A 19,083-nucleotide genomic window follows, 5' to 3' on the forward strand; every position below is an offset into this window, starting at 1 on the left:
ATCTGCCTTCAAATTGGATCTCATTGAAAGACCACTCATTTGGCCATAATTAATATTATTGATAGCATGAAGCAGTCGTGGCCATTACATACTTTGCATAATTGCCCCTGTCATGTGAGATATGGAACTCCATGGAGACTCTAACTTAAGCGTTTGATCTGGCTTTGTAATTTCTGCTTTGCTTTATATACCTGGCATTCAATGCATTGATTTGGAGCTGTCATATTCTCACACCTAGCTGTAATTTTGCAATGATGTAGTCTGTGATGTTCATGGGTATTTTGTTTTGGAGTGAGTTTTATGAAGGTCAACATGGACGTGAAATTAACTTTTCCAGTGAAAATATCTGCAACTACATCTGCATAAGCTTACAAAGCTCGGAGATCCATGTGGAACCATTACCTCCTTGTGAAGATGAAGCCTCCATCCCACACAATGCCATCAATTGTCACTTCATATCAATGGACGTGAGGGATCAGGAGTACTGTTACTGAAATACTGTTGTATTTTTGACATTCTGTACAGCTTCACAGCTGATCTGGAACCAGTGCTCAGAGGATTTCTTGTGGTGTTGCTCTTTATAAGACAACAGCATCGAATAAGACATCAATTGTGCAGACGTGGAAGAGTTGTTGTGGTGACCCCAGTGAGTGAGTACGAAGTGCATAGAACAGGAAGGGAGTATGAAGTGAATGAGAGTTTTTTGAGTGCAGGTGCTGCATGTCATGGTGAGAGTTATGGTCTGTTAGCCTTGGTGATGTTACTGTGCAGTGGCAGAATTTGAGTGAGTGTGAGGTAGCAGAAAGAAGATGGTGGCATTTACCTTTATGGAGAGCAGACAATCAATGAACTTTCTGCTGGGAGTTCTGTTTGGCCCAGAAAATTGCACTGAACTGGGTCGCTATCTGGGTCCAACTGGCGAGTCAGGTGGGTGGTCTCCTTTGCCAGTCTACAGGAACAAGGATGGCCCTGTTCTCCACCCCCACTGTTGGCTAGGTTTCTATCAGCGAAGTGGGTGCCAGCTTCTCATCCTGGGACATGTCCTTTATGATAAAGTTGGAGTCACAGTGTGGCAGCCAGTTCCCAGCTTGCACCATTCAAAATGCTGCGCAGCTGGAGTTTCACTATGGCATCCTTGACACGAAGGGTGCACAGTTTCTGCAGTGACGAGCACACTCACCTCTGTTGCTGCATGAATGAATACTACGGGTGTTAGAGAACCAGGATTCGTCATGAATGAGGTGAGCAGCAGAAGATTAATAAGAGAAAAGTCTTCATGAGCCATGACAGAATAGCTGCTGTGAGACACCCTGAAAATAACATTTAGTCTAACTATGGGAAAATTCAGCCTTGTGTCTTAAAACTTATTCAAATGAAATATTAATTTTCCATTGTGCTCCCCAATAATTGCAAAGAGGTACCTTATCATTACTCAGAAGCTGGATCTAGCTGAAAAGTTAAACTTAATAAATAATTTCCCAAGCATCAGTTGTTTCCATTGCTTTATGACTTTGATACTTTTCTTATGTCTATACTGCCCTGACGTTCTCTACGACTACTTCATGGGCCTTGCCTACTGCAAACTTCCCATTGGAAAGAACTGGATGGAAAAGACCAGTTGGGCAGGGGAGCAAGGGGAAAAATAGATACTGATTCTGATGGGGAGGGGAGAGGGACTTTGTTGGAAGTTATCCAAGAGAAGAAGATGACATTATCTGAGCAAATGTATAGAGAGAAAGATTGTTGAGGAAATGTGGAATATAATAAGGGAAATTAAAGGCAAGACCCAGCTTGGAGAATGGTTTAAGTGAAAAAGCTACTGGTGAAAGACATAATCTTATATTCCATTAAAAGCCAGCTAGAGGATTCCAGCGGAATGTGGTGGTTCCAGATCATAGAAAACCTTCATGTCTGATTCACTGTGAACTCTGCTTCATGAGATCCCCTAACTGCTATGTGGAAGATATACGCTGTGTAGATTGATAATCAAAATTTTTACAAATTCAGGTATAATGGGAAAAGTAAGTCCTCCATCAAATTTCAACATTACCTCAAGTGATCACCTCCCTGCATTCCAACCAAGGCCTCTTCCAGGTAATAAAGACTATAATTCTTACATCGCTCTATTCTGTTTGTTTTGTATGTAGTGTGCACAGTTAAAGCCTTCTGAAAGTTTATTTGGGGTTACAAGCTGATATGTTACATCTTCGTACGTTCTGAGAGATACATGCTCTCTAAATGCATATTCAAGTAGGTAACAGCTCTAAAATATTTCATTCATATATTCTTCAGATTACTTTTTTTCATGTGATTTTTGTGGGAAGAAGTACAAATACAAGTCCAGTTTCTGGAAGCACATTGAAGACCATAAAAACTATGGTTAGTATGGTACACTTGAAATTCTTAAGGAGGGAGAGTTGGAATCATTTTGGAGAAAGAGGAACAGAGTGGTGGAATATAATGCAGTATCATTGAACTTCTGGCCAGTGGGATCAGAGACCTTTAATAAATTATTTTTTGTTGCTTGTGATTTTGTTTTGATGTTTGAAGGGACGGTTTCATACCATTCCTAGCTGATCTATACATCATTCCCTCTGCAAATGTTATTTAAAACTGCTGTCAATATCCTGACTCCCACCAGGTCCCTTTTTACCCATTTCGTCTGAGTTTGCTGACCTGCATGGGTTCCCAATTAAATACTGCCTAGATTTTCTAATCCTTACTTGATGTTGTCCTTTTCTATCTATGTTTTCTTCCAGTCTTAACTCACTGACCCCACTCCTGTTGCCCCCAACATTGCTGCTCTATCAAATGTGGTATCGAGCATTATTATGGTGTAGCTTTAGCATTAAACTATGCAGTCTTCTCCTAAATGTGCAGGTTACGTGAATTGGCCATGCTAAATTTCCCGTAGTGTTAGGTGAAGGGGAATGGGTCTGGATGGGTTGGTCTTCGGAGGGTCGGTGTGGGCTTGTTGGGTCGAAGGGCCTGTTTCCACACTAAGTAATCTAATCTAATCTAATATCTAATCCAATCTAAATCTCTCCATTAATAACTGATTGAAACCTACCTTTTTAACTAGGCTTTTTGTTCCAAGATCTTCTTGCATGCTTCTTGCCCAATTTTGTTTGATAAAGTTTGTAAAGCACCTTGAATTTTTTTTATTGTTAAAGGTGTTGAATAAGTAGAAGCTGCTGTTTCTTCTAGAAAAATATTTTGCGTGTGCATGTTAAAATTACTATTCTTAGCTTGATGGAGTATAATATTGTTTGTATATGATGCATTATTTATGCTAGTTTCTTCCTTTATTGGAATTATTCCTTCATCCTCTTGTTCACCTTCAATTTAACAAAAGGATTCATGTTAAATTCTTCAATTGCTGATTGAAAAAATAGTTCAAACATTTGTTTAACACTCTTTGCCACGTTGCCTTAAATTTTGCTTGCTTTGTTGAACTATCCCTGTGTTTTCATTTTCTAGTTGTTGATAGTACTGTTTCAGATCAAGGCTGGAATCAAATAACTGGATCACAGCTGACTGAGAAACAAGCTGATAGTGAGTCTACTACAGTTGAAACTAATTTTAATGACCTGATTTGATTCCAGGTTTTGGAATAGCTTGCTAAAAGCGGGTAAATAAAGTACTTTTCCATTTTCTTAATCTCTGCCAGCATCAAGCTGTCCAAAGACCAGTTTTTTTTTAAGCTATGCTCTGCAGAAGAAAGATACTCCCCAGTGTTTTACTTCTAAAGTTTTTCATTTGCTTGGCTCTAAAAATAGAAGAATAAAGCAGCTGATACCCAAACTGCAATTACAGAATAGGATACTAGACTCTCTTATAAAAAATTACATTGAGGAGAAGCTCCATTTTCATATATAATGTATAGACTAGCAAAAAATTCTGATTTCTGAGGAAAGGTCACTCAACCTGAAACATTAACTCTGATTTCTCTCCACGGATGCTGCCAGACCTGCTGAGCTTTTCCAGCAATTTCTACTTTTATCTCGCAAAAATGTTGGCAGGTTATGGCAAACTGAATTGAAATTAAGACATAACTAGGGAACATTAAAAATATTTTTCTCTTGATGTAATCATCATAGTCTAATTCACTGACATTTCCTCCTTTATACTGGATTCCTGTTCAGAAACACATCGAATGATTTTCTCAACCAAGTGAAACCGGGGATTAGAACCTGGACCTTGGAAGAAGATTCGTGCTCAGGGTGTATCAAGAAATATCTGTGTGTTAAAAGGTTCATGAAAAATATTTTTCAAAGAAATTCAGACTATAAAATGAACTGAAAGAATGTAATTGTTTCTAATTGCTAAGGGTCTTAACCTTTGGCAATCTTCCACTCCATTGGGTAATTTGTGTTTTGAGAATTGTTTTCACTGTGTAAGTCAAATGACAGTAATAAGCAGTGAGAAGTAGATGTGCTATTTTCGTATGGCTCTATAGACTATGTTTTCTAGTAATTCTTAATTCACCAAATGGTGTGTGAAGGATTACATGCTGCCTTATGTCTGCTGTCTTTTGATAATTACCAGTGCTGCACAATGACTAATTTCACTTCAGAAGCAAAACAAACAAATTTTCCCATCAGAGTTCATTTGTTCTGGAGAGGCCTGTTCTTTGAACAGCTTTTGGTTCCAATTTGTACACTTATAAACATGTGGATGTTACACATTTGCCTTTTCTCTCTCATTTTTCTATTTATTTCCATGGATTATTCATATTTCTATAAATTAACTTCCTTTGTTCTTAAGTGAGTGTACTGGGAATCGTTGCTTGTTTGCAAACTTATTGCCTCTGAACACCAATTTAATCTCACTGGTGATGAGGGATCCGACTTTTTCGAAAATTGGATCCATCTAGAAACTGCTCTTTTACATTTCTGCAAAAACTGGATTTACGTCACTCTCAAAGTCAGTTAAGCAAACTCAGTAACTTCCTCTTGCCGTTGTTAAGTTCATAAAATAGTTTTTTTTGTGCACGTGCTGAAGCTGAATTATTGCTTCATCAGTTTTTTAATGACTATGGTGTGATGTAAATAATATAAAATAGTAAAATGTATTCTCTTCTACAGATACTGAACAATTGGTTAGAAAAGTTATAATTGATGACCAACATTATAATTCGCTGCCTATAAGAGATGACAAACAGCAAGTGCAGACTGCCAACAGTAAGTCGCGTAAATAATTGTCGTCTTCACTCTCTTTATTTAAGGCACATTTCACCTTTTTGTCTGATCCATCCTGTCAGTGTATGCAGGTAAGCTTTCTTACTGAATGATCCTGACTTTGGAGTGGTTCCAGAATTTGTATGAAGTGGACCAGGATGACTGTCACTCTTTTGGAATTTCCCAGTGGCCTCACATAGTTAAATGCTCAGTGTTTATTCTGCACCATTTCCTGATGCTGTGTTCTGCTGGGATTGACAGGTCATCAATAAATAGTCACAAATAAATTCACTTCCAACACAGTGAAGCATCATTGCAATTCAAGCATCTCATTAATACTCAAGTGTTCTGTACATTACAGCCTTGAGCAAAATCTGATCTGGAAACTCAGTTGACAAAATTACAAGTTGAAGTCACAAGAATCCAGTTTCAAATAAATTATAATGACAATATTAACCAATTGTCTTTATTGCTCAGTCTTTTGAGTATAGGAGTTAGGACATCATGTTGAGGTTAAGGATGTTTTGCAGGGTGAAAGCTGAGAATGCAATCACACAGAGTCAATATGGTTTTGTGAAAGGGAAATTGTATTTGACTATTGGAGTTCTTTGAAAGAAAGCAAAGTAGATAAGGAGTACTTGCTGATGTGATGAATTTGGATTTCCAGGACACATTCAACAATGCCACATTAATACTGTATAAGATGGTATAAGAGGTAACAAATGAATATGGATAGAGTTGGTTACACAGCAGGAAGCAGTGAATAGGCAATACATAGGTCACATTTATGTTGGTAAGGTGCCACCAGGATCAGTGCTCGCGGCCCAACTATTTACAATCTCTGTCAATGGCTGAGGTGAAAGGATCTAATGCATTGCTACAATTGCAGATGCACTGAGAAATGTAGCAAAGTAAGTTGTGAAGACAATAAACAGTCTGCAAAAGGATATTAATCAGTTAAGTGATTGGTGAAAGTAGTTGTCAGGTGAAGCATAATGTGAGAAATTGTGAACTTGATTGTTTTGGCAGGAAGAATAGAAAAGTGAAATGTTATTTAAATAGAAATTTCAGAATGCTGCTGTACAGAGGGAGCTGATATTCTGGTAAACGAAATGCAAAATGTTTGTGTGAACAAATGATTGGGAAGGCAACTGGAATATTATCATTGATTGGAAGGGGAATAGAATGTAAAAGTGGGGATTTTTGCAGTAATTGCTTAGGGCATTGTTAAACATAAAAATGTGAACAAAATAAGAACTAGGAGGAGGTGACTTTGCAAAATCAAGGCTGATTGGATTGTGGTTCCTACTTAGCTGTACTGCCCACCGCCAATAACCTTTGACTCTCTTAACTGGTGAAAATATAATTCATCCTCAAAGTATTCAGTGACCCTGTCTGCTCTGCTGCCTGGGAAGAGAATACCACAGACTAATAATACAAAGATGATAATTTTTCTCTGAGGATTAAGTGGGAAACTACTTTTAAAAATTGTCTCCTGGTGTGTACAGTTTTGGTTGTCTTTCTTTTTTTAAAAAAAATAACATAAGCAGAAGTGGTTCAGAGAAAGTTCACTCCACTCTTGGGATGACTGGGTTATCTTTTAAAGAAAACTTGGACAGGCTTGACTAGTATCCATTGGAGTTTAGAAATGAAAGGTAATCTTCTTGAAACATATACGATTCTGACAGGGTAGACCTTGGGGGTTACATTGTTTTAAATGAGACATGTCTTTTTTATAACTGAGAGAAGGAAATATTTTTCTCCTGAAGGGTTGTGAATCAGTGGAATTCTCCTTCCCAGGGCATTGTGGAGATGGAGTCCTTGAATATGTTTAAGGTAGAGTTAGATTCTTGACTGACCGAAGTGTGAAAGGGTTTGAGATAGGCAGCAAAGTGGAGTTGAGGCCACTGTCAAATCAGTCATGATTTTATAAAATGGTGGAATAGGTTCAAGATACTATTTGACCTACTCCCATTCCTAATTTCAATTTGATTTTGTGGTGTTTGCACGTTTAGGAACTTGGTAAGTGTTGTTTGGTCTAAGCTATTTGAATGAGGACCTGCCTCATAAAAAACAGCTAATTTTCTATCCCTGCTTTGAGAGGCTACCAGCATCTAGATTTAAGCTGAAAATGTGTTGCTGGAAAAGCGCAGCAGGTCAGGCAGCATCCAAGGAGCAGGAGAATCGACGTTTCGGGCATGAGCCCTTCTTCAGGAATCCTGAAGGGCTCATGCCCGAAACGTCGATTCTCCTGCTCCTTGGATGCTGCCTGACCTGCTGCGCTTTTCCAGCAACACATTTTCAGCTCTGATACTCCAGCATCTGCAGTCCTCACTTTCTCCAAATAGTCATATCTAGAGGGCTTGAATCTATCTTTGAATGACAAGTGAAATTTAGGTGTGTTTTTGTGCATATGTTTTGTATTGCTAGCTTTCATCAAGAAAAGGTCCAAGGCTTTATCATGTGTAGTGATTGATTCTTGAAATTCCCTTAAATCAGGTTTCCATTGATTACATCGGTAAAGTAGCTACTTGGACTACCTCATGCCTGTTTACCAGTTAATACTGTTTAAATTTAACCACTAGAAAGGATACTGCAGAGGCTTGTGGTGCAATAGTAATGCCCCTGTCTCTGGGCCAGAAGGTTTGAGTTCAAATCCCACCTGCCACAGAGGTATGTCATTAACATATCTAATCAGTATAGTGGGAAGAATTAAATTAGTGTTTTCACGGGTTCCATGAGGCAGCAGGGCCAAAGGTATCTGCTCAACATTCCCTGTTTGTTAGTGCTATGATCTCCTTATACATAATCGGTGGCACAGTGGTTAGCACTGCTGCCTCGCAGCGCCAGAGACCCGGGTTCAATTCCCGTCTCAGGCGACTGACTGTGTGGAGTTTGCACGTTCTCCCCGTGTCTGCGTGGGTTTCCTCCGGGTGCTCCGGTTTCCTCCCACAGTCACAAAGATGTGCAGGTCAGGTGAATTGGCCATACTAAATTGCCCGTAGTGTTGGGTGGGGGGTGGGTGTAGGGGTATGGGTGGGTTACGCTTCGGCGGGTCGGTGTGGACTTGTTGGGCCGAAGGGCCTGTTTCCACACTGTAAAGTAATCTAATCTAATCATAATCAAATTTCTGCAGTTTAAGAAAACTGATAGACGATTAAATGCTATATGTGTGGGCCAGCTCATTTGGCTGGATGTCTGGTCTGCAATACAAAGTTATGCCAACTATGCGGGTTTAATTCCCAGACCATCTGAGGTTATCATGAAAGACTGTCCTTCTCAACCTCTCCTGGTTACCCTCAGGTTAATGAGAGAGCAGCCCAACAGTCTGGTAAGACTATGGTGATTTTACCTTTTACTTAACAGGTATCACTTATGTAGAGTTATAAAAAAAATTTGCAGCTTATTTTTCTTCAGGTTCTTTTATTTCTCCATATAATACTTTTATTGCAGAACAATGTCATCTTGATTTTGACCACAAGCACAGGCTTCACAACGATCCCATTCGTGAATCAGACTTATCCATAGGTAAAGTTGAATTTCCTTTTTTTTTAAGCTTTTTTTCAAACTGTTTTATATTAATAAATAATAATGACTATCATTAACTGCTTCATTCAGCAAATGCTAGGAAAGGTGCAAATTACTATACCTCTAGGAAAAGCAGTGAGACCACTGCAGGCCACATGAAAAGCTGGCAAGTTACCATTTAGTATAAGTGCAACAGAAACAATTATAAACTCAGACTATATTATTGGTGATGCAGTGTTAAGAGAATATAGTTAATAAATTAAAATTTGCGATAAAAATTTCAATTTTAATCATAGTCAATCGGTTTCAATTCTTGAAAGCAAAATTGTCAGTTGAAATGGCAAAATAATCTTTTATTTGTCTTCAAGTGCTAGTTTATTATTTATAAACATTTTCTATGAAATTTTAAAAAAAGCAGTGAATTTATAGTTTTGATTTTTGCTTTTTTTTCTGGCTAAACAATAATTTGTCAAACTTTGCGAAGCAAGACTGAAGTTGTCTTAAGATTTCAAATTCAGGTTGAGATTAAATTTAAACTATTCCTCTGATTAAAGCAAAGCTTAAACACCTTCCAAAAATTTAATGAGCCCCTCCAACTCTCTGCTGTTTACAACTATAGAGGTAAAAACAGTGACTGCAGATGCTGGAAACCAGATTTTGGATTAGTAGTGCTGGAAGAGCACAGCAGTTCAGGCAGCATCCAAGGAGCTTTGAAATTGACGTTTCGGGCAAAAGCCCTTCATCAGGAATAAAGGCTGTGAGTCTGAAGTGTGGAGAGATAAGCTAGAGGAGGGTGGGGGTGGGGAGAAAGTAGCATAGAGTACAATGGGTGAGTGGGTGGGGGGGGGGTGAAAGTGATAGGTCAGGGAGGAAAGTGTGGAGTGGATAGGTGGAAAAGGAGATAGGCAGGTAGGACAAGTCATGGGGACAGTGCTGAGCTGGAAGTTTGGAACTAGGGTGAGTAGCCATGGTTCACGTACGAACAGACAGTGAAGCTTGTCAAGTGAAAAGCATAGATTCAAAAAAAGAGTACTTCATGGAAAGGAACTACGTGACCCATTAAGAATGTGCAGGGGCTTTCAAAGTGCAATCCAGTTGTCTGCCAGTCCTATTCTTTTCGCATATTGCTGCTTGTTTGGTCCATTAGTTATTTATCTAACTCCCTTATGACTCAATTCGCCTTTCCTTCCCTAACCACTCTAACCTGACAATACATTCCTAATCCTAAACATTTGTTGCATTTAAAAAGAAACAATTTTCCTTCTGTCACCTCTTTTTATTTTACCAACCACCTTAAATCTCAGCACTCCTTTTTACTAAACCTGTGGACCATTAGAACAGTTTCACTTGTTCTATTCAAACCATTCATAATTTTAAACACCACTCCATCAAATCACCATTATAATGAGAGCATGCCAAGCTTCTCTAGTCTACCCAGTAATTAATGTTTAACCACTGAAATCATTCTAGTGTATGTGTTCTGTATACTTTTCAAAGCATCATGTATTTTCTGAAGTGTTTTGACCAGAATTGGAGGCAGTATTCCAGCTGGGGCCAAGTTAATGTTTTATTCCAGGTTAGTAATCACTTCTTGGCTCTTGTATATTATTGGAGAAAGTGAGGGCTGCAGATGCTGGAAATCAGAGCTGAAAATGTGTTGCTGGAAAAGCGCAGCAGGTCAGGCAGCATCCAAGGAACAGGAGAATCGACGTTTCGGGTATAAGCCCTTCTTCAGGAACCCTGAAGGGCTCATGCCCGAAACGTTGATTCTCCTGCTCCTTGGATTGTGCCTGACCTGCTGTGCTTTTCCAGCAACACAATTTCAGCTCTTGTATATTATTCCTTTGTTCATAAACTTTAGGATTCTGTTTTTTCAACTACATTGTTCATATATTCTGATACCTTCAAGAATTTATGTGTGATACACACGGGTGTTCTTTTTGCTTGTACCTCTTCTCATTGTACCATTTAACTGGTATAGTTGTCCTTTATTCATACTACCGAAATCTTATTTTTCGAAATATATTTCATTGCCACATATCAACCCACTCCACAAGGTGTCCTCTAGAAAGCCAGCATTCGCGTAGTTGTTTTATTGAAAAAGGATACGTTTTGTCAAAGCTTTTCAACTTGTATTCATCAGGACAGTTTGCAAAAAATTAATGGAAAGGGGAACAACATTTTTATACTGTATGAACAAAATGAGCTCAATGTTTGCGGGTGGCTTCTGGTGGGGAAGTCCCTGTGGAGAATGTACAGTTATATGATATCTGACTGTGAACAGCCTTGAGAAATTAACCAGAGAATGGCTGTTGCCATTCTTTGGAACAGGTGCAAAATCAGAGTCAACTTGCCTGATTTAAATTTAAATTTAAAGATAGCATGGCAGTTAACTCTGAATTCATTAACTAACTTGCCAACCAATTAGCACACTTTGCTTAGACAGAACAATGTTGTTCCCTTTCAGATTAGTATTCCTGCACCTTGTCCTGATTCAGCAATATTTACTCCATTTTTGTTGGCTCGCCATGTGATATCATTGTTCTTAAGGGAAGCATGCAACACATATCAAATACATTTCCAATGACAAGTGATCTTGTATATTTTCTGCTGGTGATGAATTTTATGTGGAATAAGTTTTCCTGTGATTTATTGGAAAGAAAATCCATGTTTCAGCACTATAGCAGCTGCTGGACATTTGACACAAAACACATTGGAAAAACAATTCTGTTTGGAACAGGTAGTGGCTATTATGCTGAGCAAACCTATCTTTTTCTCAGATGGTCGAAAGCCTGCGGTGATTTCTGTTTCTATTTGCTATGCCATTATGCTACAAACTGTGTTCCAGAGTGTGTTTCGTAATCAGAGCCTAACGCATTCATTATTTTCCTTATAGGTCAGTTCAATAATATCTGTCAATTGTGTGGAGTAATCTTTTCACGAAAGAGTGGCTTGGCAGACCATATTCAGTTTGTACATCAGAGGTGTAGGCCCCATGTATGCATACTGTGTGATCAAAAGTTTCGACGACCATCAGAACTCAAGAGACATGTTGAACAGCACCATGACAGTGAGTCTCATCTTCAACAGAAAAGTCCATCTGGGACATTCTGCCAACAATTTCTGCCAGTTTACTCCATTCACTGTGAATGCTGGAACTGTGCCAAATAATTCCAGCAATTCTACTGTCTTTATTTTTCATGTTTTTACAAAACATCAGTGATAGGGTTATTCCCAATTTAGTTACACTTTAAACTAGTAATTCAAATGTCTTTCCTGCATAAGAGAATTGGTCGTCTTTCTATTCGGGTCAAAATAATTTAAGGTTTTATTGTTTGGTAATTAATTTCCTCATTAAAAGCCAATGTAGATCATATTTTTCCTTTGAGTTGCTCGGATTATCACCTTTAAATTCAAAAATAATCACCTTCATTGAAATGCCATCGAGAAACTTAAACCGAGTTATGTTACCGAAGTTAAATTTAATTAATTTTTAGAGATTTATAAATTAGATTTAATATTTGTATTTGTTTTATCTTTGCAAGTTAGTACTTTGAAAATTTGGTTTGCATCATTGTTTGAGCTTGGAGTATAATTGTGCATTGTTTCTGATTTACAGATTGCTTAGCTGATGTCCAAATTAGCAATGTTAAATCTGTGAAAAGCATGTGCGTTGTTGAAAATGGGCTGTTAAAATCACCAGGTATGTTACCAATCTGCTTTGTTTAAAGCATGCAGAATACCTTTTTATATGTAATATTTTCACAATGCCTTTCTGTGTGGGTTTCCTGTCCAGCAGTATCTTCAAAAGAGCAACCTGTGTAAATGAGACAGCTAGAGACATGTCTGTGAGTGTCTTGTCTCATGGTAAATTGTTATTTATATTGTTGATCTTTGAATGCTAATGTTAACCATTAGGTGTCAATCTTGGCTCACTGGTAGCACTCTTGTCTGAGTCAGAAGGTCTCATGTTCAAGTCGCATTTCAGCCCATAACCAGAGTGAAACTCGAAGGAATGATGGGAGGTTGCATTATTAAAAGCGTTGTCTTTAATTGTTTCTGCCCCATCAGACTAGGTAAAGATTCCTTGATGCAATTAGTTATAGAACTTGTATTCTCCTAGTACTCTGGCTGGCATTTATTCCATAATGAACACAATTAAAAAGAGTGTTTAGTTGATAGTTTTGTTGATTTTTGGTATCTTTCTATGTGCCAAATGGGTGTTGCAGTTCCCTACATTCAACATTCTGATGCTGTCATTCTTCTTAACATTCTGAGGTTCTGAAGATGGGTTATTGGACCCAAAACATTAACTTTGCTTTTTCTCCACAAATGCTGCCAGACTTGCTGAGTTTTTCCAACAATTTCTGTTTCTGTTTCATTTAGAAATGGAGACAATTTGCTCAAGTCCGAGGCATTGCTGAAATGTTTTCTCAGACTCCTTATTGCATCCTTTGAAGCCTAATCTTCGGAGTTATAACAAAGTAACCTGTTGTATTTGGACTTTCAGAAGGTGTTTGACAGGTACCTCACAAACAGATAAGTCATAAGATAAGAGCCAAGGTGTTGGAGATAGTACCTTGGCATGGATAGAGAATTGGCTAATGAGCAGGAGACCGTGAGTAGGGATAAAAGATTCTTTTTACAGGTTGGCGAGCTATAACTCGTGGGTTTCCACAGGGATCAGTGCTGAGACAGTTACTATTTACAATATATATTAATGACTTGGAGGAAGGAAGTGAATGTAATGTTGCCAGATTTGCAGACAACATAAAAATAGGTGGAAAAACAGGCTGCAAAGGGATACAAAATGTTTACTGAGAAATATTGTTAGGCAAGTGGGCAAAAACTTGGCAAATGGAGCATAATGAGGTAAAATGTGACGTTCAATTAGGAAAGGAGAACAAAAGAATACTTATTTAAATGGAGAAAAGCTGCAGAAAGCTGCTATACAAAAGGGACTTGGGGGTTACTTGTCCATGAAATAACAGAAAGTGAGCACACAGGGGCAGCAGGTAATCAGGAAGGCCAATGGAATCATGCCCTTTATTTCAAAAGTTTTGAAGTATAAGAGTAGGAAGTCTTACTACAACTGTGCAAGGTGCTAGTGAGACCACATCTGGAGTACTTGAGCAGTTTTGGTCCACTTATTTAAGGAAAGATATTTCATTGGAGGAAGTTCAGAGAAGGTTGACTAAGATGAGCCCTGGTAAAAAGGATAATCTTTTTGAGCAAAGACTAAATCAGTTGGACTTCACTCACTGGAATTTAGAAGAATAAGAGGAAATCTTATCGAAACATATAGACTTCCACAGGGACTTGACTGGGTAAATGCTGAGAAGATGTTTCCCTTCATGGGGCAGTCTAGAACCAGAGGACAAGGTCTCAGGATAAAGGGATGTCAATTTAAGACTGAGATAAGGAAGAATTTCTTCTGAGGGTTGAAAATCTTTGGAACTCCTTGCCAAGGAGAGTTGTGGGGGTAGTATACTTATGTATGTTTAAGGCTGAGATAGATTAGATACCCTACAGTGTGGAGACCAGGTCATTTGGCCCAACAAGTCTCCACCGACCCTCTGAAGAGGAAACTAACTCAGACACATTTCCCAGTGATTAATGCACCAAACACTGTACAATTTAGCATGGCCAATCCACCTGACCTGCACATCTTTGGAATGTGAGAGGAAACTGGAGCACCCAGAGAAAACCCACGCAGACATGGGGAGAATGTGCAAGCTCCACACAGAGACCCGAACCTGGAATTGAATTCGGGTCACTGACCCTGTGAGGCAGCAATGCTAACCACTGAGCCATCATGCTGCCCACAGCTACACACTTTATTTCCTGCTTCTGGAATGCTGTCACCATGATAAATGAGCAGAGGAAAACTCCCACTCCCTGAGCAGGAATCGAACCCGGACCGCAGTGGTGAGCGTGCTGATTCCTAACCACTACACCACCAGGGAAGGCAAGATGGATTTTTGGTCAGAGGTGGAAATAGAGGTGGGCAGGAAAGTGGAAATGAGGAACGTCAAAGCAAGCTTGAGGGGCCGAATGGCCTACTCCTGTTCCTATTTCTTATGGTTTAAACCTATTACACACAGACAAATCTCACAAAACTCAGCTTGTAAGTTTGCTCACTGAGCTGGCAGGTTTGTTCGCAGACATTTTATCACCATGGTAGTTAACATCATCAGTGAGCCTCTGCTGAAGGGCTGGTGTTCAGTCCCACTTTCTGTTTGCATGTCTTAGTCTGTTACAGCGGGTGATATCATTTCCTGTTCTTTTTCTCAGAAGTTGATAAATGGGGTCCAAATCAATATCTTTATTGATGCAGTTCCACTTTGAATGCCACGTCTCTAGGAATTCCCATGCGTTTCTCTGTTTATCCTGTCATAGGATGGATATGTTGTCCCAGTCGAAGTGATACCCTTCTTCGTCTATGTGTAAGGATACTAGTGATAGTGGGTCATGTCTTTTGGTGGCCCGTATGGTGTTCGAGTATCCTAGTGCTAGTTTTCTGCCTGTCTGTCCGATGTAATGTTTGTTACGGTCCTTGAAGGGTATTTTGTAAATGACATTCAATTTTCTTTAGGTTCATCAGTAGCTGTTTCAGTGTGTTGGTAGGTTTGTGGGTTACTATGATGCCAAGGGGTTGGAGTAGTTTGGTAGTCATCTCAGAGATGTCGTTGATGTATGGTAGTGTCTCTGGGCGTGTTATGTCTTCTTGTTTGGGTTTGTTGTTTAAGAATTGGCGGACTGGGTTTATCGGTGTATTGGTATATACGCTATGTAGGTATTTTTCTTCTGCTGCTCATAGTTCCTGGGTGCTGTAGTGTGTTGTGGCTCATTTAAATAATGTTTTGATGTAGCTCCGTTTGTGGGTGTTGGATGATTGCTCCTGTAGTTGAGTATCTGGTTAGTGTGTTGCTTGCCTGTAGTCACTGGTCTGCAGTTCTCCATTAACTGTCCGTTCCACTGTGAAATCTAGGAAAGGGAGTCTGTTGTTGTTCTCCTCCTCTTTTTGAAATTTATACCAGGAAGGACGTTGTTGATGATATTATAGGTTTCCTCTAATTTGTTCTGTTTTATGATGACAAAGGAGTCTTCCATGTAGCGGATCACAAGTTTGGGTTGGATTGTGGGGAGAGCTGTTTTTTTGAGTCTCTGCATTACTGCCTCTGCTAAGAAGCCTGATATTGGTAATCCCTTGGGTGTTCTGTTGATTTGTTTGTAGGTCTTGTCATTGAAGGTGAAGTGGGTAGTGAGGCACAGGTCTACTAACTTGAAGATGTTGTTCTTGCTGAAGAAGTTGGTGCTGTCTGGTGTTTGTATTGTTGGTTCGTCTAGTAGTGCAGTCAGTGTTTCTATGGCCAGGCTGATGGTAATTGATGTGAATAGGGTTATTACGGTAAAGGAGACCATTATTTCATCCTCTTCTAGCTTGGTGTCTGACGTTCAGGAATTCTTGGGTGGAGTGGACAGTGTGGCATGAGTCTCCTACTAGGTATTTCAGTTTGCGGTGAGAGTTCCTTTGATAGTCTGTATGTCGGTGTGCCAGGGAGTAGGACTATTGAGTCTGAGAAGGGCAGTGGTTTGTGTACCGGAGGTAATCCGTAGAAGCGGCGTGTGTTGGATCCATCAGGTTTCATTTTTTTGGGGGGTCTGTATTATTAATTTGGCCTGATTTATGAATCTTCTTCAATACAACTGTGATCCAGTTTTCTAGCTGTGGAGTCAGGTCTATCTGTTGGTAAGTGTCGTATCTGCGAGCAGTGAGTTAGCCTTTCTATGTACTGTGTTCTGTTCAGAGTGATGGTCATGCACTCTTTGTCTGCCAGTCGGCTTACAATGTTTGTCTTTTCTGAGTCCTTCTAGGGCTTTCTTTCCCTCTATGCTGAGGGTGTTACCTTCTTTCTCCCTGCTTAGTGTTGGTGCTACTGTTTGTCTGATGGTCTGCTGGGTTTCTTCTGTGAGTTCGTTGTCTTTGAGGGTTGATTCTAACGCTGCTAAGAAGTCCTTTATGTCTGCATCTCTGTAGTTGTAAATCATCCCTCTTACGAGGACGGCTTTGTCAGTGTCTGTTAGTGGTCGGTCCGATTAGGTTTTTAATCCAAGCTTCTGAAGTGTTTGTGATGCTTTTTTTTTTGTGAGAGCTTGTCCAATTTTTCTCGTAAGGATAGTTGTTTCTTTTTCTTGGTCTCCTATTGTTTGATGCTGATGACTTGTTCTAGTGTGATTAGATTAGATTATTTACAGTTTGGAAACAGGCCTTTCAGCCCAACCAGCCCACACCGACCCTCCGAAGAGCAACCCACCCAGACCCATTCCCCTACATTTACCCCTTCACCTAACACTACAGGAAATTTAGCGTGGTCAATTCATCTAACCTACACATCTTTGGACTGTGGGTGGAAACTGGAACACCCGGAGGAAACCCATGCAGACACTGGGAGAACGTGCAAACTCCACACAGTCAGTTGCCTGAGGCAGGAATTCAGCCCGGGTCTCTGGCGCTGTGAGGCAGCAGTGCTAACCACTGTGCCACCGTGTCGCCAGCTCGGGTGAAGAGAGGGAGAAATTAGGTAAGCTCGGGTGGATTTCTTTGGAACAACATAGATCTCCTTGGAAACAGTGACCATAACATGGTAGAATTTAGCTATCAGTTTGAGAAACAACTGTGCTAAAATGAAATGAGACCAATTACAAATGAAATGCGGGCACAGCAGGCTGGAGTCAACTCGGGAAGTTTAGCAGCAAAGATGGTTGAAGAACAATGACCGACATTTAAGAAAATAGTTAATTGCTCACAACAAAGACACATTCCAGTGAGAACTGTCTTTTCTTTTCTTTTCTTTTTTTTTAAATTTTCTCAATAACAAAGACAGAAAATACATTTTCAGGGTACACTTGCAATCAATAACAAAACAGACAAAAGCTTTCTCAAATATATAAAAAGGAAGAAAAAAGCCAAAGTGAACATAGGCCTCTTAGAGAATAAGGCTGAGGAAATAAAACGGGGAATAGGAAATGGCAGAGGAATTAAATGAATACTTTACATCAGTCTTCACAGTAGAAGATAGAAACATGAAAGTAGAGCAGTGGATATGGTGTACATGGATTTTAGCAAGGCATTTGATAAGGTTCCCCATGGTAGGCTCATTCAAAGTATGGAAGCATGGGATACAGAGAAATTTGGCTGTCTTAATATAGAATTGGCTGACCCATAGAAGACAGAGGGTGGTAGTAGATGGAAAGTGTTCAGGCTGGAGCTTGGTGACCAGTGGTGTTCTGCAGGGATCTGTTCTGGGACCTCTGCTCTTTGTGAGTTTTATAAATGACTTGAACGAGGAAGTGGAAGGGTGGGTTAGTATGTTTGCCGATGAAACAAAGGTTGGTGAAGTACTTGTCTATACGTGGCCTGTCGCATTGATGTATAAAGTACTTTGGTGCAATATTTTCCCATTGTATTGTGGCATCATGGTAGCCCAAAAACCTACCAACACACTGGAACAGCTACTGATGAACCTAAAAGGACCTATACCAACAACCAGCAAAACGAATGTCATTTACAAAATACCCTGCAAGGACTGCAACAAACTACATTGGACAGACAGGCAGAAAACTAGCCACCAGGATACTCTAACACCAACGAGTCACAGAAAGACATGACCCACTACCACTAATATCCTTACTTACAGATGAAGGAGGACACCACTCAACTGGAACAACATATCCATCCTGGGACAGGCTAAACAGAGACACACTAGGAATTCCTAGAGGCCTGGCATTCAACCTGGAATTCCATCAATAAACACAAAGATTTGGGCCCCATTTACCAACCTCAGAAAAAGAACAGGAAATGATATCACCCACCTGAACAGACCAAGACACAAATATAAAGCGGGACAGAACAACAGTGCTTCACTGGAGGCTCACTGATGATGAAATGTAGCTTGGTGATGAAACACCAGAGAACAAACCTGCCAGCTCAGTGAGTAAACTTACAACTTGAATCTCAACCCGAGCAGCAAAACTTCTTCTCTAAAATCTCACAAAACTATCTTAAAATTAGGTGAAAGGGGTCTTGATAATAGTGTAATATTAGGACACAGCATTTATATAAAATCCACATATACTATGAAATACTTCAGACTTGCTTCTGAAAATAAGTGTCTTACATGTATTCAAAAAAAATGTTTGACCAATTAGTAATTGATTTTATTGTCTGCCAATGTCCTGTCAAAGCGCCTCAACTATCATATTATTTGGTAAACATAATCAGAAACGTTTTGTCAACCTGTACCCAACATTTTAGCTTTAATTTGGATGATTTCATCTTAAAAAAACTTCTCTCTTTTTGGAATTCATTATC

At 39.5% G+C, this 19,083-nt stretch overlaps 1 protein-coding gene across 21 annotated transcripts in view; it reads left to right on the plus strand.

Annotated features, from left to right (window-relative positions):
- Nucleotides 1–19,083, plus strand: part of LOC122564803 (uncharacterized) — a 98,443-nt gene that overhangs the window by 50,617 nt on the left and 28,743 nt on the right. For 12 of the 21 annotated variants that reach the window (XR_015760720.1, XM_087998460.1, XM_087998459.1 and 9 more), the window contains 7 exons: nt 2,008–2,094; nt 2,293–2,379; nt 3,481–3,555; nt 5,088–5,183; nt 8,634–8,708; nt 11,605–11,778; nt 12,328–12,411. Coding sequence is in view for 20 of the 21 variants with exons in the window: in XM_087998460.1 (XP_087854586.1) it covers nt 2,008–2,094; nt 2,293–2,379; nt 3,481–3,555; nt 5,088–5,183; nt 8,634–8,708; nt 11,605–11,778; nt 12,328–12,411 (678 nt within the window). In the remaining variant the exon portion in view is untranslated. The remainder of the gene's footprint in view (nt 1–2,007; nt 2,095–2,292; nt 2,380–3,480; nt 3,556–5,087; nt 5,184–8,633; nt 8,709–11,604; nt 11,779–12,327; nt 12,412–19,083) is intronic. The other 9 variants (XM_087998468.1, XM_087998467.1, XM_087998466.1 and 6 more) reach the window with 9 other exon arrangements.

The sequence above is a fragment of the Chiloscyllium plagiosum genome, unplaced genomic scaffold (assembly GCF_037043375.1).
Source record: "Chiloscyllium plagiosum isolate Xiang-an unplaced genomic scaffold, Cpla_swu_hap1 HiC_scaffold_21, whole genome shotgun sequence".
Taxonomy (NCBI): Eukaryota; Metazoa; Chordata; class Chondrichthyes; order Orectolobiformes; family Hemiscylliidae; genus Chiloscyllium; species Chiloscyllium plagiosum.